This window comes from Talpa occidentalis, unplaced genomic scaffold (genome assembly GCF_014898055.3).
Source record: "Talpa occidentalis isolate TD23 unplaced genomic scaffold, MPIMG_talOcc4v2.1 talOcc4.7, whole genome shotgun sequence".
Lineage (NCBI taxonomy): Eukaryota > Metazoa > Chordata > Mammalia > Eulipotyphla > Talpidae > Talpa > Talpa occidentalis.
In genome coordinates, this window is record NW_023605083.1 from 45211813 (window position 1) to 45227990 (window position 16178).

General features: G+C 41.5%; 1 protein-coding gene across 1 annotated transcript in view; it reads right to left on the bottom strand.

Annotated features, from left to right (window-relative positions):
- GNA14 (G protein subunit alpha 14) overlaps positions 1–16178 on the bottom strand; it is a 174371-nt gene that overhangs the window by 77307 nt on the left and 80886 nt on the right. Inside the window, exon 3 of the mRNA XM_054689238.1 lies at positions 2656–2840. Coding sequence (XP_054545213.1) covers positions 2656–2840 — 185 coding nt within the window. The remainder of the gene's footprint in view (positions 1–2655; positions 2841–16178) is intronic.

Below are 16178 nucleotides of genomic sequence, written 5' to 3' on the forward strand. Positions count from 1 at the left end.
AAATAAGTATTTGAAAATGGGGTCTTTGTGGGGGAATCACGTTATGATGAAGTTGTACTGGCTTAGAGTGCGTCCTTATAAGAAGAGGGAAATTTGAACACATGCAACAGGGAAGAACTCTACCTAAAGACAGAAGGGGAGAATAGAGTGAATGGACATCAGGGATTGCCAGTGAACACAGCAATCTAAGAGAGTCACGTGGGAGAGAGGATACCTCAGAGCTGCCAGGTAGAACCACTTGACCATGATTTTGGAACTCTTACCTCTAGAACTGTAAAAGAATCAAGTTCTGTTTAAGTCACCCAGCTTGAGGTAATTTGTTATGGCAGCTATAGGAAACTAATGCAGGCTAGTGGAGACGTGGTCTTAGGAAGAACTATAATCAAGAGATAAGCAGAAAGTGGTAGAAGGTCAGTCCTTATAAAATCTGTTTAAAATATAAATTCTGGGGCCTCCCCAGTGGCACAGCAGTTGAGCACTGAGTTGCGAAGCTGCCTGCAGCCTCTGCAGCGCCAGTTCGATCCCTGACCGCCAGGGGAGGGTCCCACATGGCGCGCAGACCTCTCCTGCCGCCAGCTGCTCCCCTCAGCAGTGTATTTCGTCAGTCTGCCTGCTCTGCTCCCCTCTCTGACTCTGGTAAATTCTCTCACCCTCCCGCGCTTCTGACTGTACCCAGTGCTTGTATAAATAAATAAATAAATTTTAAAATATAAATTCTGAGACCCTCCTGAAGTTCTTTTTTTTTTTAAAGATTTATTTATTCATATAAGCACTGGGGTACAGGCCAAAGGCGCAGGAGGGTGAGAGACAGAGCAGGGAGCAGAACAGGCAGAAGAATGTAAATACACTGCTGAGGCGAGCAGCGGGAGTTATAGGAAAGGTCTGCCGCGCCATGCGGGAATCTCCCTGGCCAGCCAGGAATCGAACCGGTGCCATGGAGGCTGCGAACAGCCTCACAGCAGTGTGTTCAACCCGCTGCGCCACCGGGGAGGCCCCCATCCTGAAGTTCTTAAGGGAAAACAAAACAAAAACCCAGAGATCTTGATCACAACTGACTGGACTTCACGAACATCTTGCCAGGGTAAGTAGAACGGACTTATAATGGAATATTTTCTTCCCACTGTTAACAAACCCATCCCTAAATTCTAAGCTTTCCATAGTCACCTCACTATGACTGGGAAACAAAATACATTTTTCAATAGAGGAAACCTCAGTTGCCCACTTCAGGCCAAGTCTGTTTGTCTGCACACTAACACATAAGGGACTGGGTAATTTGTGGAGTTTATCGGTAAACTTAGTGAAATCCCTTCTTCCTCTCTATGCACACCAATTCTATTAAAAATCTTTCATGCTTACAGTCTGCTTCCTTTGCCTTTGTGTGCACAGATGGCTGGACCACTTTTGGAGCATCACCCCTTAATAGCTTGGGATTCCTGGGTACCCATGGACACACACTAAAATTGGCTGAAGAAGTACTAAAGGCTAATCTGCCCCCATGGACACACATTTTTCAGCATAACATTGCTGAAGGTTGAAGCAGTAGGCAAGATACACTCCCACATTTTTTTTACCAGGCAGTAGACATGAGTTGCAGACACAATGCAAAGTCTAAAGCTTGGTTCACACTGTGCTCTCTTATGCAATCTAATCATGAATATTTAAATTTAGTTGTTTGATTACTTTGAAACTCTGTATATCTCATATATATATATATATATATATATATATATAAAACATATACATAATATACATGAATACAGATGCCATGACTTCAACATAGATTATCCTTGGGGCCTAAACCCCATGCAATTCTGGCATTTTAGCAGATAAGTTGTTTTCAACAGATCCACAAGTCTCATCTTAGAATTTTTCTCTTTATGATATCATAATTTGTATAAATTAAAAAAAAAACCTTGATTTCAAATCTAGATTCTTATCAGACACAGTATTTTCCTATAGACTTGCATTCCAGTATATATAAAAAATGTTATCTGCCTTCTCCTCCCACCCTCCTGCCTCATTATTTTCCTATGGTCTTAAACAAATATGTATTTTAAATAACTGGTGGTGACAGGAAAGCACATGCCAAGTGGACACTGTTACTGTATGAGAGACCATTGCTAGTTGAAACAGCACTGCTCTCATAAACAATCATGGGCTGCACCCAAGAAGGGCAAGCTCCCAAAAATAAACAAAATCCACTGTTTTCTCTGAGTAGTTTCAAGACATTTGTGAAAATATTTCCAAAGACTGGAAATTTGTAAAAAGTTGGCCATTGCAAACCCACCAAATCTTCATTGCTCCGCTGAAAAACTTAACTGGCTATCTTAGCTGCAAGAGAAAATGCAAATGCCTTCCACTTCCCAGCACCTGAAAAAGCAACCAAATGACTGTCCCTGTGTCAGAATGGCTGCACCCCAAGGAGCACTACTAGCTGCCATGACAGAACTCCTGCAGAAAAATGGCAGGGCCAGGGATATCCATCAGTCTTCTCCAGAGGATCTCCACCCAGATTCTGATCTGGGCTCAGCTTAAAAGCTGCTTTTGGTTACTGAGCAAAGCGCTTACTAAATACTTTTGTTCAAAGACAGATGCTAACCAGAGTGTCGGAAAGCATGCATCCACAAACAGGGCCAACGCCCCTTGGCGCCTTACCTTATTCTGCTCACACACATACTGTATCCTCAGCGTGTCCATGGCTCTGATCATGGCTTGCATGGCAGTGAATATGTTTTGATAAACCAACTTTGTGAACCCCTTTCTGTCTTCATCGTTGTATCCAGACCCATGGATAATTCTCATTTGCTTGATAAAGGTGCTTTTGCCACTTTCACCAGTTCCTAGAAGACAAGTAAAAAACACAGTCAGCAGTCTTCAGAAGGAACACACTGAGAAAAGCCTTCTTGGCAGCGCTGGCCCATATTAACACATCAGTGGGGGTGGACTTGGAAAGGCCCTGCCCAGTGCATAGTTTTAGGCTACAGGGTAGAATCATCCTGAACCCGGGACAGAGCGACCCTGATCCCAGACCCTCTATCATAGGTAAAATCAGTCTCTCCCTCTCTTTCTCTCTCTCCCTCTTAAAACCCTCCCCTCATGCTTGTGTTCTCTCTCTCTCTCTCACTCTCTCTCTCTCACACACACATACACACACACACTTATTAAGGATGCAAAAGTGTGTGTCTGTGTCATTTGTAGTAATCCTAAACATCAGCTCTAGTGATTAACACTGTTTAGGCCCCATGAAACTGCTCTCCCACATCCCTTTCCTGGAGCCCTCAAAACAAGGAGCAACTGGGACTCCCCTGGTGGCGCAGTGGTTGAGCGCTGGGCTGTGAAGCTGCCCACAGCCTCTGCAGTGCCGGTTTGATCCCCGGCCACCTGCGAGGGTCCCACATGGCACACAGACCTCTTCTGCCACACCCGCTGCTCCCCTCAGCAATGTATTTCATCAGTCTGCCTGTTCTGCTCCCCACTCTGGCTCTGGTGAATTCTCTCACCCTCCTGCGCTTCTGACTGTACTCAGTGCTTGTATAAATAAATAAATCTTAAACAAAACAAGGAGCAATTATATCTGAAAGCCTCAAAATGTAAAGGCTTCACACCGCTAAGGGAGAGGGTTGGGGGGCGGTGATGGTCGGTGCTTTAAAGAGCAGGGAGGAGTACATCAGCAGGCACACTCAGGATAAGAGAAAAAGCTGATTAACTTGTCGATTCCTTCCTTCTAGGTACATGAACACAAAGAAGACATGTGTGCCTTCATTTCCAAGGTGTAGTTCAGGTCCTGTAAACTCACCACACAGCACACGGCACTTGAGGAACAGCCCACAATATAAAACCTTTCCTAACACTCTTACATTTGTGTCGGTGTCAAGAGATAAAGTGTGAAATAGGATGCCAAGTGTCTTACACTAATACTGGATTGATAATTTCACTTGGGAAGATAGTAAAAGTTAAAGTGATAGAGATGTATGTGATGGAATTAAAATAGATTCTAATATTCTCTTTATCATATGAGACCCCATTATCATGTTTGGAACAACATATATTCCTGGCTCATTTTCTTTATTTTTTTTTAATGGTTCATTTTCAAATCTGAGTATCACTAAGAAGTTCATTAACAACTCAGATTGATATGCCATCAAGAGGGCAAAGTTTCTTCAAACTGAAATGAGGACGACACTGTACAAAACTAAAGTGACTCAAGAAAAGTTGTACACTTCAACAAGGTGAAAGATATGCAAATTATATTCCACTAAGGTTGTTTCCTTCTGTCAAAATGATACAAATTATATGAAAGCTTAATTCAAACAATAAAATCAGTAATTTTGCTATAAAGAAGGCAAAAATTATGGAGTTGGTAGTGATTTCTTTTTATTTTACCACTCACCCACATCTCATTGACCCCACGAGCACCCAAGCTGCACAGTTACAGTTAAATCCAATCGTCCTTGATACTGGCCAACTGAGTTGAATAAAAACCGTAATTGCTCACTCCTGATTGACATTTTAGTTATAGAGACGTGTTTGTTGTAGTAAGAGGCAGAATATATGATAGCTTGTTATCCTGATTATATAACCCATCACTAGTTAGACGCTGGGATGTGAGCCTCCATCTGCACCCTCGTCAGAGCCCTGCAAGCATCAGGTGGGGACCACAGCAAAGGTGCTGAGAAACACCTGGGGGGCCTTGTTCAATTTTCCAATGTGGATAATTGAGACAACACTTAGTATTGGATAAGTGCCGCGGACCAGCGCAGCGGTAGACTGGCATTCAGTGGCAGGGGCTGCCGCAGATAAGATTTTTCCTTGTAAGAAAAAAATGTTCTGGGCCTCCCCCGTGGCACAGCGGTTGAGCACTCAGTTGCGAAGCTGCCCGCAGTCTCTGCAGCACCAGTTCGATCCCCAGCTGCTGGGCGAGGGTCCCACATGGCGCACAGACCTCTCCTGCCATGCCCGCTGCTCCCCTCAGCAGTGTACTTCGGTCCTTCTGCCTGCTCCTCCCTGCTCTGGCTCTGGTGAATTCTCTCACCCTCCCGTGCTTCTGACTGTACCCAGTGCTTGTATACATAAATAAACGAATGAATGAATGAATGAATGAATGAATGAATGAATGAATGAAGCTGGAGAAAATTACTAAAAAGAACATATTTTTTAAAAAAGAAAAAAGTTCTTTCAGATTGATCTTTTCAAAACACAAACCTCCTTGTCTGTCTCCCCATCCTCAACTCAAAACTCTCACTGCTTTCCCACTCTTCTGAGGAAAGACAGCTCCTCACAGCTCTAACAGGTGGGTGGTCTGGCCCCTCCCACTTTACCAACCTCTTCTCAACACACTTCCCTCTACACTCTGCGTTCCTTCATGCTTCTTTTCAGATCCTCCTTGGTTGCAGCTTTTGCACACACTCTCTGCTTCCCTGGAATGGTCCTCCTTTCTCCTGCTCAACTTTGTGCCTGGCCTGGCCTGGCCTGGCCTGTTTGACAAGGCCAAGTTCCTATATTCCAGACCCCCAGGATATCGTGAACTTCTCTGTGTAACACCTGTTGCAGCTGCATTTTGCCTGTTGATGTCATTCTCCACTTAACATCATCTCACTATCAGCCTACTGTTTCATAAGTATTGTGCTTTGTAAAAATAAAATATTGATATGATACTGTGCTTTATAAAAATGAAATTTGTCTTCAATTCTGGCATAGAACTCCTAAAACACTTGGATTTCCTAAAGGCTGTGAGCAAAAAAGCTGTCTCTTATTAAGTTAATAAGGTGAGGTTTGGAAAGCACCTAAAGATGGGTTGTCAGTGGAACCAAACGTGTGGTTAGAGAATTTGGAACTTCCAGTCCCACAACCAGACCACTGGGGAGAGGAGAGAGGCTGGAGAGTGAGCTCAACTACCAACAGTCATTGAGTCAATCAATTAAGCCTATGTAACAAAGGCTCCATAAAACACCAAAAGGACAGGATTCAGAGTGCCTCTGGGTTGGTGAGCATGTGGAGATTTAGGGAGTGTGGCCCCCTAGAGGGGCATGGAAGGTCTGTGCCCTTTCCAGATACTGTGGCCTGTGTATTCTGGCTATTCCTAAAATTATATCCTTTTATAATAAACCAGTAATTAATAATGAAAATGTTTGAGTTCTATGAGGTGCTCAAGAAAATTACTCATATCATGGAGGGGGATCATGGGAACCTCTTATTTATAGCCTATTGGTCAGAAGCACATGGTGGGAAGGCATCTCTTGAAGTCTGAAGAACATGACCTGTAGAATCTGCCACCATCTCCAGGTAGACAGTTTCAGGATTAAGTTGAATTTTAGGACACCCAGCTTGTGTCCAGAGACTTCTATGGGTGGGAACTCCCACTCCATATTGGAAATTAATATCAGAGTCACTTTAGGAGTCATGTTGGCTTTCACTCATTGTTTCTCTTGGGCCAGATATAATGCCTAACATTTGGCACATGCTTAATAAGTTTTTTTTGTTTTTTGTTTTTTGTTGTTTTTTTTTTTAAATAGAGGCATGTTTTATTTATTTATTTGTTTGTTTGTTTGTTTTGTTTATACAAGCACTGGGTACAGTCAGAAGCGCGGGAGGGTGAGAGAATTCACCAGAGCCAGAGCGGGGAGCAGAGCAGGCAGAAGGACCGAAGTACACTGCTGAGGGGAGCAGCGGGTGGCAGGAGAGGTCTGCGCGCCATGTGGGACTCTCCTCCGGTGGCCGGGGAGCAGCCGGGGATCGAACCGGCGCGGGCAGCTTCGCGCAACCCAGCGCTCAACCGCTGCACCATCAGGGAGGCCCTGCTTAATAAGTTTTTAAATTAATTTTCTAAATTGTGGCAAAACATACAAAAATTACCATTTTAATCATTTTTAAGTGCATGGTTCAGTTGCATTAAGTACATTCATATTAATCTGCAGTCACTCCCCAGAACTCTTCTTGCAATATTGAAGCTCCCTCTCCCCAGCCCCTGACAACCACCATTCAACTCAATCTCTTACATCAGGTACCTCACAGAAATATAAATATGATCATGTAAGTGTAAGTATAGTATTTGTGACTGACTTATTCCATTTAGCACAATATTTTCGTTTATCTATATTATAGCATGTGACAAGATTTCCTTTTTAAGGTAGAATAATATTCCAGTTATTTTGGAACACAGGATAGTGGTAAAGAATTCATCCAGGTTCAACTACATGCTTCTCTGCAACATGGGAAAACAAAGTGAGTCATCCTCTCTCAAACAGCTAGTGTGCTGTGTGGGTGGCAACCACTTCACCCACAGCAGCACAGCCACAAAACTTGGCTGAGCAGGAGCCTTATCCTGATTCCCTGTGATGCTTTCAGTCCCATTAAGGGGGGAATATTAGAGTAGTCACCATGTGACAGGTACACAGTACAAACTGATATCTTAAATCCTCACAACCACCCTATGAGATGTATACTCTTATCATCATCTTTATTTTACAGATGAGAAAAACCTGAGGCTCATATTGACTAAGTAACCTCTGCAAAGTCACACAGTTAGCAAGTGAATTTGGTCATGAACAAAAGGACTTATTGGTCATATAAGGATTAATCTGAAGTTTCTGGTCACACACTGAACCCTAAGCGCCAGCAGAACCACCATCTTACAGGCATGTATGCTGGGGCACAAGGAAGACCCTTCAGACAGTGTTTCACAAGCAGTCTCGTGGCAACCGCAATAGAGCACTCAGTGGGGAAGGCCCACACACCTTCATGTCAGCCTCAACACCATTCAGTTAAGTATCTTCTTTTTTCAGAAGGGAAATGAGAAATGAAAAAAATTAAATAACTTATTGTCCCTAAAAAAGGCCAAGGGCAGCCTCCTAACTGTTTAAGTGTGGTCTTCATCTGGGACTGAGACACCAACACTTGGGATTTTATCTCTAATCCTTCACTGCTCTGCTCTAAATGAGATGTTTCCAGCAGCGGATGGAGGCAGATGAGGCGGGAGCCAAGGCAGATACAAAGCATCATTCTCTGCACTAACAGCTGTGGCCAGGACACTCCTCAGCTCAAAAGAAGGATCTGAATTGAATTTCTATCCCTGTTTTAAGCAGACACTATATACTTGGACATTGAAGACCAACATATTTGCTTCCTCTGTGAAAGCAGAAGAAAAATCTAGAGTGCACAATTTTTTTTAAAAAAAGTTTTCATATTGCCTATTTTTTAATTAAATTTTTTTTATATCTTTGTTAAGTTTTGGACAATATTTGATTTTTCCCCTCAGGTGTAATCCCCATTGTTTCCCCATCACCACAGCACCCCTGATCCAACACTATAGTCTTCTGTGTTCTTCCCGCCCTTCTTGACCCCTCCCTACCCACTGTTGCATGTCTCAGATCTATGGTCAGCTTGCAAGTTTTGTCTTTTCCCTGACCTAAAGGGTATGATTTTTGGAAGGAAAAAATTATTGGTGATTTGAGGATGAGGTGATTTAGTTTTATCAGTCCAACTAATTATGTTAATAGACTATATGGGCTTCCCCTTTTCACACAGGTGGTTGAGCACCTTGCTGTGAAGCTGTCTGCAGCCTCTGCAGCACGGGTTTGATCCCGGCCGGCTGGCAAGAAACCCACATGGCACAGCAGACCTCTCCTGACTTGCCTGCTGCTCCCCTCAGCAGTGTATTTCATCAGTCTGCCTGTTCTGTTCCCCAGTCTGTCTCTGGTGAATCCTCTCACCCTCCTGCACATCTGGCCTATACTCTGGTTCTTGTATAAATAAAAATAAATCTTTAAAAAAAATTGACTATATGGCTCAGATGAGTAACAAATACCCACTGTTTCCTTTCTTATTTCTTAGTGAGGACTTTAACCTTTGAGTCCTGGGAGGGAGAAGTCTTTGTTTAGAAAATGAACCTTGGTGTTGGTTTACCAAGAGATTCAATCACATGAGACAAAGGAGGGTGGAGAGGGGGATTTTCAGAGAGGAAACCACAACCCAAAAGGACTTTAGCTCCTGGACCCAATGCTCTAAAATATTCAATGGGGAAAGAAAGAAAATTACAATTCTGTTTCTAGATGCTGTTTCAAATATAAATAAGGGAAATGGCTCTTAACCATTTAGTTTTCACTTCACTGTTTTCATATTTGGAAAAAAATAATACAACTATGATTATGCATTATTTAAACTTTCACTATCATTAAGGACCTGCTACGTGTGGGGTCCCTGGCTAGTCATCATCCTACTGCTTCTGTCTTCTGTAATAAAACTGAGATAACCTCTGGGGAAGACACTCTGGCTGGTAACAGATTCGCCAGAGGGCCTTGTGTCCTATTCTCTGTCTTGCAGCAATGACAAGAGAACTGCTTCTCTTGAAAGACTGGTATGCTCCCATCTTGCATCTGTATCCTGCATCTCCCACTGTGAAACTCTGCCCTGGATCCTTTGTCTCCCCCTATGCCTCCTAAATGTGAGTTATTTCCTTTTCCAGAGTAGACCTTAAGTAGGTAAATTGAAAACACTGAGCTTGCCACTCTGGGCACAGTTGGTATATAGTGATAATCTGTGGTCTACTTTAAGTGAAAACTCATCTCTGCTAGCATCCAGATTTATGTAGGTAAAGGATGTGCACCTTGGACCTTGCAGGGCTGAGAGGTTTCTAAAAGATGTTCATTTAACCAGCGTTTCCCCAAAGCCCCTTCATTTGTGTACCTTCCTTGTGATTTTTTATCATATCCATATACCACCTACATGATTATTTAAACAATTTTTTTACTTAAATTTGTTACAAAAGGAAACATGAATATCCTAAGTGAAAAAACAGATTATTTGCCTTGATTAATCAAATTAAATATAATAAAATTTAAAACTTTCAGCAATATTCCAACCAATAAACTAGTTTGTCTACCACCACTAACCATTTTGAAAAACAATACACACACATTATTGTCTTTCTTACATGAAATTTACCCTTTTATTTTTTATCCTAAAAGGAGATTTCCCCCGCTTTGTCTCTTGAAGCTTCTGAAATTCTCTCCTGAACTGTCCCCATGTTAAAAAAGAACAACAACAACAAAAAAAAGACACTGAAGTTTGAAACTCACAGTGAAAAGGGGCCAATAAAATGTCTTAGCACTAAAATTCTAAACTCTTTCTGGGAATTGAGGAAGCAATATGAGGTTTGAGTTTCAGCTTAATTTTAAATACACAGAAAGTTTCACAAAAGGAAAAAGTTGCCTTTTAGGAGCCATAAGGAAACAGGTCACAGCAAAATAAATTCTTTCCAAGTGATAGACCAAGGACATCTAAACAGAGAGTCAATTGTTCTAAAGTTTACCTAAAATCTTCCGTAAAGACTGCCTCTCTGAGAGCCAAAGGAGGTGCTGATAAGTTTTCCCAGATGAGCAGAGCCATTTCCAATAGTCTGTGATGTTTGCTAAAACCATTTGAGAGAAGTCATTGTTATTTAGTTCAGCTTAACAAAAGATAATGTAAGCCAGAACAAAAATGGAGACACAGTTCTGGACTTTGGGGGAAATTTTCTATGAGACCAACAGGCAGAAAGGGATATGAAGTGACCAGCAAATAGCTCTACAAGGATGGGACCTCATTTCTTTGAAACCTAAAACAGAGCACAAAGATGGGGCCCTGTGTGAATGAGCATCTGTTGACTAAAACAAACAAGATGATTATGGTTTTGAAAAACAAGAGGAGGTGGGTTTGTCTGGTCAAGGGAAGGTTCAGGTCTGATTGGATGAGTCTGTTGAGTATACAAAGTGACCCCCCCATGGGAGCAGGGGCCCTTTCTGATGAGGACACATGAGACCTAGGGCCAACACTCAGGGAGGCCCAGGTTCTATGTAAGGAAGGGTCTCCTGGTAAATGGAGATAGAAGAAATTCCTTTGGAATCTTTAAGTAGAAGTGTTTCTTACCAGCAAAGAGGGATAACCACAGGGAGTTCCTGAACTTTGGAGTACTCTGCTTGAACCCCTGTAACTTGCACAGTGGCCACCCCGTGCACTTGCAATTTATTCACTTGCAAGTGCTGTCATCACAGTGCTTGTTCTTCTCAAGCTTCATAGAAATAAAGCTTCATTCTTTGACAGGTGTATATACCCACCGCAACTACCACCAAGAGTCTACTTTTCAGCTACCACCCCCTCCACTCCACCCACCTCGTTCCCCTCTGATAGCCACCATTCTGTTGTCATAATCTTAGGGTTGTTTGTAGTTGTGTTTGTTTGCTTTTTTTTCTCACGTGAGTGACATCATGTGGTATTTATATTTCTCTTTCTGACTTACTTTACTTAGAATAATACCCTCAAGTTTCATCCATGTTGTCACAAATGGCAAGATTCCATGTTTGCTTGTTTGTTTACAGCTGAGTAGTATTCGAGTGTATGTGTGTGTGTGCACACATGTGTGTGTAAATGTAGGTAAACACACATACATCTTCTCTATTTATCCATCTATGGGCATCTAGGTTGTTTCCAAGCTAAGATATGCTTAGCTATTGTGAATAGCACTACAATGAACACAGGGGTGCATAAAGCTTTTGAAATTAATGTTTTCTTATTCTTTGGACAGATACCTAGAAATCGAATTTCTGAACTATATGGTATTTCCATTTTCTTTCTTTTTTTTTTTTTTGAGGAACCTCCATTCTGTATACCAGATGGCATAAAATTCAACAAGAAAAGCAACCAACTCAATCAAAAGTGGACAAAGTTTCTGAATAGAAACTTTTCCAATGACAACACACAAATGACCAATAGGCACAAGGAAGAAAACTTTTCATCATCAAGATTGTTAAGGAAATGCAAATCAAAATCACAGTGAGAGATTCCTCACTTATAGGAATAGCCCATATCAAAAAGATAAAAAAACAAGTGTTGGAGAGGGTGTAGAGAAAAAAGGAACCCTAATACACTGCCATTGGGAATGAAAATTGAGGCAGCTATTATAGAAAACAGTATGGAGGTCCCTCAAGATACTGATTTATGAGAGAATCTGACAAAGATTGGGGAAAACTCCAAATGACTCCCCATTTCTATGACTGCAATGCTTGTGTCCCCCCCAAATTCATGTTGAAAATCCAATGTCCCTGGATAGAATTAGGAGGTGCATTTTGGGATGATTAGGTCATGAGGGTGGATCCCTCATGAGTGGGACTAGTGTTCTTCTGAAGAGGTTCTGGCAGGCTCACCAGCCCTTTCTGCCATGGAGTACACAGGAGAAGCCTGCAATCCTGAAGAGGGCTCCCACCAGCACTGCACCAGGCTGGCACACTGATATCTAACTTCCATCCTCCAGAACTATAAGGAAGAAATATCTGTTGTTTATAATTATTTAGAAGTTAGCTAGCCTGTGGTATTTTGTTATAGCAGCCCAAGAAAATCAAGACACTCACCCAAGTGCAGAATGGAATGCAATGGTCAGGGAAGAGAAAGAAGAGGGAATAATTGATTAACAATCAGACTCCTGGACACCTTTTCAGTTCTATAATTCTGGCTGTCTTCTGCAAGAGCCTGGGATGATGTGCTTTTCACCATCATTCCAGGGAGGTTGAAGCACCCAATCCGTGGGCTGGTTGGGAAGCACTGCTCTGGGGCCTTTCTGAGAGGAGCTTCACTAATGAGGTCTCCCTGGGACTGGAACACTCAAACTTTTCACATCACCTTCAGTCTAGCTGATGGGTTTTTATAAGTTCCAGTTTCATTTATGCATGAATAAAATATCCTTGTGGGAGCTCTGTTTCTCAGTGTCCAGAGGGAAAACATTTTTAAAGCACAATAAAGATTCATTTATTCCAGTCATCCTGCCAGCGTTTGCCCAGCCCCCTAGTCATCACCATAACCTTTTTACCTTCCCCAGCTTCTGTTCTTGCAAACAGAGGAGGTGCTATTTTTCACCAGAAAGGGAAAAATAGCAATGGATATAGGCAACACAGGGCTGGAATCAACTGGAGACAGGTTTCCAGGCTGCTCTCTCAAAAAGAGAGGAGGCTATTTCCAAACAAAAAGAGAAAACTAATAAATTAAGTGATGAGACACGTTACACAGTTTAAGATTTTAAAACAATGGAATAGAATGCAAAAGATGCTGTATTATATTTTTTAGTCTTTTTGTTTGATTAACCTGCAAAACCATCATGACCAACTAACCAAGAAAAGCCATAATTCTAAGTAACTCTTGCCATTTTCTATCACTCTTTTTTGCCTCATTTTGATCAAAAAAGTATTTTCAAGCCCAAGCCTGATTTGTATTTCTTGTATCAAGCAAAGCCAAGAGGTACAGCTAATAATTTTTAATTACAAAAGAACCGCTGAATAATTGTTTTTCTAATTGGAAGTACTGAAATAATGCACTTCACATATTTGCCATAAGAAATGAAGGAAGTAAAAATCTGCCATCCCAAAAATAAGTATTTGGAAAAAGGTTGATTTTATAGGGCTCTGAAAGCTGAGTGGAAATTGCTTTTGAAAGACATTTATATGTGAACTTCTCTCTGTAAGGGCCTCTCACTCACAGCAGGGTGAAGACCTAATCTCCATATCTCTTATCCATGCAGAAGGCAGAAATTAAATCTGCATACCTTTGTTTACCTTTACCTTTCTGATAAACTCCCTAACTGACATTTTCTATCTCACCACCCCCAACTTCTCATGCTTTTTTTGTTAAGTCTTATTTTTTTTAATTTTTTTTATTTTACATTAAACTTTTACATTTTTTTTTTAATTTTTAAACAATATTTGCTTCCCCCTATCCCCTCAAGTTGAGTCCCCATAGAATTTCCTTCCCCAAGGCACCGGTGCTTTAACTAAGATAGTTAATGTCAAAGTCATGAGAGCCACTCAGTCATGCTGGATCTCTCCCCTGGATGCAGGAGGTACAGGAGGTAATATATATGATTCTGTGTCAGCCTAGATGAATCTTTGGGGGATGAAATGATTTCCTTTGTGCTCTGACAATAAGGCTAATTTTTCTCTAAATTAATTTGACCTATTTACCTATATAGCTTATCTTTACAAATTTCTATAATTTGTTATATATGTGATATTCTTTAAAGATTCAATAGAAGCATGTCTCTGTTTTATAATTGTTTGGTTTTGTTTTGTGTTGTGTTTTGTCATTATTTTTTCCCCTGATGTCTTATTTGGGTCCCCTATATTCCTCCTATAAGTGAAACCATCTGATATTTTTCTTTTTCCTTCTGACTTGAGGGGGAGGGAGAGGGATCAGAGGGAGTGGAGGGTAGAGCACAGGGGACTGAGGTGATGATGCACAGGTGCATTGGTGAAGGAAATTCTATGGGGACTACACCTGAGGTGGGGTGGGGGAGAGCAATAGAAATATTTATCTTAGTATTAACTGCTTTATGTCAGGAAAAGTTTGTTACAGATTAAACAACATCTCTTGTATGCGGTGATGTGATGCAGAGATTGGTGCTGCTTGCCAAACATCACAACTGACACTTCCATAAAGATTACACAATTTTGCTAACTCTGTAGCGATAGCTCATCTGTAGAAGACTCTGGAAAAGCAACAAGATACACAGAATACCTTTGAGGGAGCTGTTTTTCTCAAAAATAAAATGCCTGGTAGTGACAAAACTATGTTGGAAAATGCCCTGCCATCAGTTACATTTCCATAAAGATGAATAAACCACAAAAAGAATAGGGAGAAATCTCAGATAAGCTGTATGACTTACAGTAAAAATATCAGTGATTCCATAAGAAGTAAAACTCGTTTCACTTGTAAGGAGGGTCATGAGATCATTTTCTGCTCTGTAACTGACTCATAATTGTTTTACTTCCTAAAAGGCAGATTATAATGATCTTAAATGGTTAGAATAGACTCTTCCACAGTTCATTGCTTTCCTAAGTGTCTCCCCCATTTTTACAGAAATATTCAGCAAGAAATCATAACCCCACGGGTCTGGTAAGACCTTGGTCTCTCTTCCTTTGGACTCTATATTGAACTCTGAATATGAGGAATAATATAACACTAGAATGGTTAACATAAAATGCGTCCAAGGCAGAACTTGTTCTTGGGCAAATTGTGATAATCCAAAGCTTCATTTCACTTGTGTTGAAAATGAAAGAGGGGAGAGAGGAGAGCCCAGAGAAAAAATGTCTTAAAGTAAAAGGAAGGCACTCTAAAAAGAGACAGTGCATTTAAGATTCTTAGACTTCAGTAAGGGAAGGCAAGGCAGTGAGGCGAACATTTTAAAAGAGACACATGGAGGAATCGCATGCAAGCGCAGGGAACAGACCCAATGGAAATGAACTCTACACTCCCCTTTAATTCTCCTCTCAACCACCAAATTAAAAAACAAGTATGTGGGGCCTCCCTGGTGGTGCAAGGGGTTAAGCCACAGCACTCTGAAGCTATCCACAGTCACTGCAGCACGAGATCAAGCCCCGGCCAGGGAGCTACCCACATGGCACAGCAGACCTCCCCTGATTCACCCGCTGCTCCCCTCAGCAGTGTATTTCAGTATATCTGCCTTTTCTGCTCCCCACTCTATCTCTGATGAATCCTCTCACCCCCCGACCCCAGACCTCTGGCCTGCACCCCAGCTCTTGTATGCATAAATAAATCTTCAAAAAAAAAAAAAAAACCACAAATGTGTGCCTACTTAACTCTTGAGTTCTCATCACATGATCTTCAACTGTAACTACACCCTCTGAATGAAATTTCTGGTGTACAATAGTGAATCAAGTAAAGACACAATCCTATTTCAGAACAGGCTTATAGTTACTCCAATCATTACGTTTATCAGCCATATATTGAGTGCCTACTCTGGGCACAGACACGAGGGCATGCATCTCCACCCAAGTTGGGAAGGCCACCCCAGTTTCCTTTCCTCCAGGTTCAGATCCCTTTGAGCCTCAGTCTCCCCAGAACAACAAGCTCTCCCTAGAATGACCAAGACCAAGATATTTGAGTAAGAATTTTTCAACTTATCTCTTATTGATATCCAAAAACTACATATATTTAATTTTCAAGGGACAATCTAATGATTGATGACTAATAATAATCTTCAGGTCCACCTATTAAGTTCTCCCTCTCCAGGGTGGGTTAAAATCACCAAAATGACCATCTCGCCTGGTTGCTCAGGACAATCCTGCTTTATATCTATTGTCCTGAGGTCATTATTAAGAGCATTCTTTTTTCATTCTTAAAAGTATCCTGGTTCGGATAAT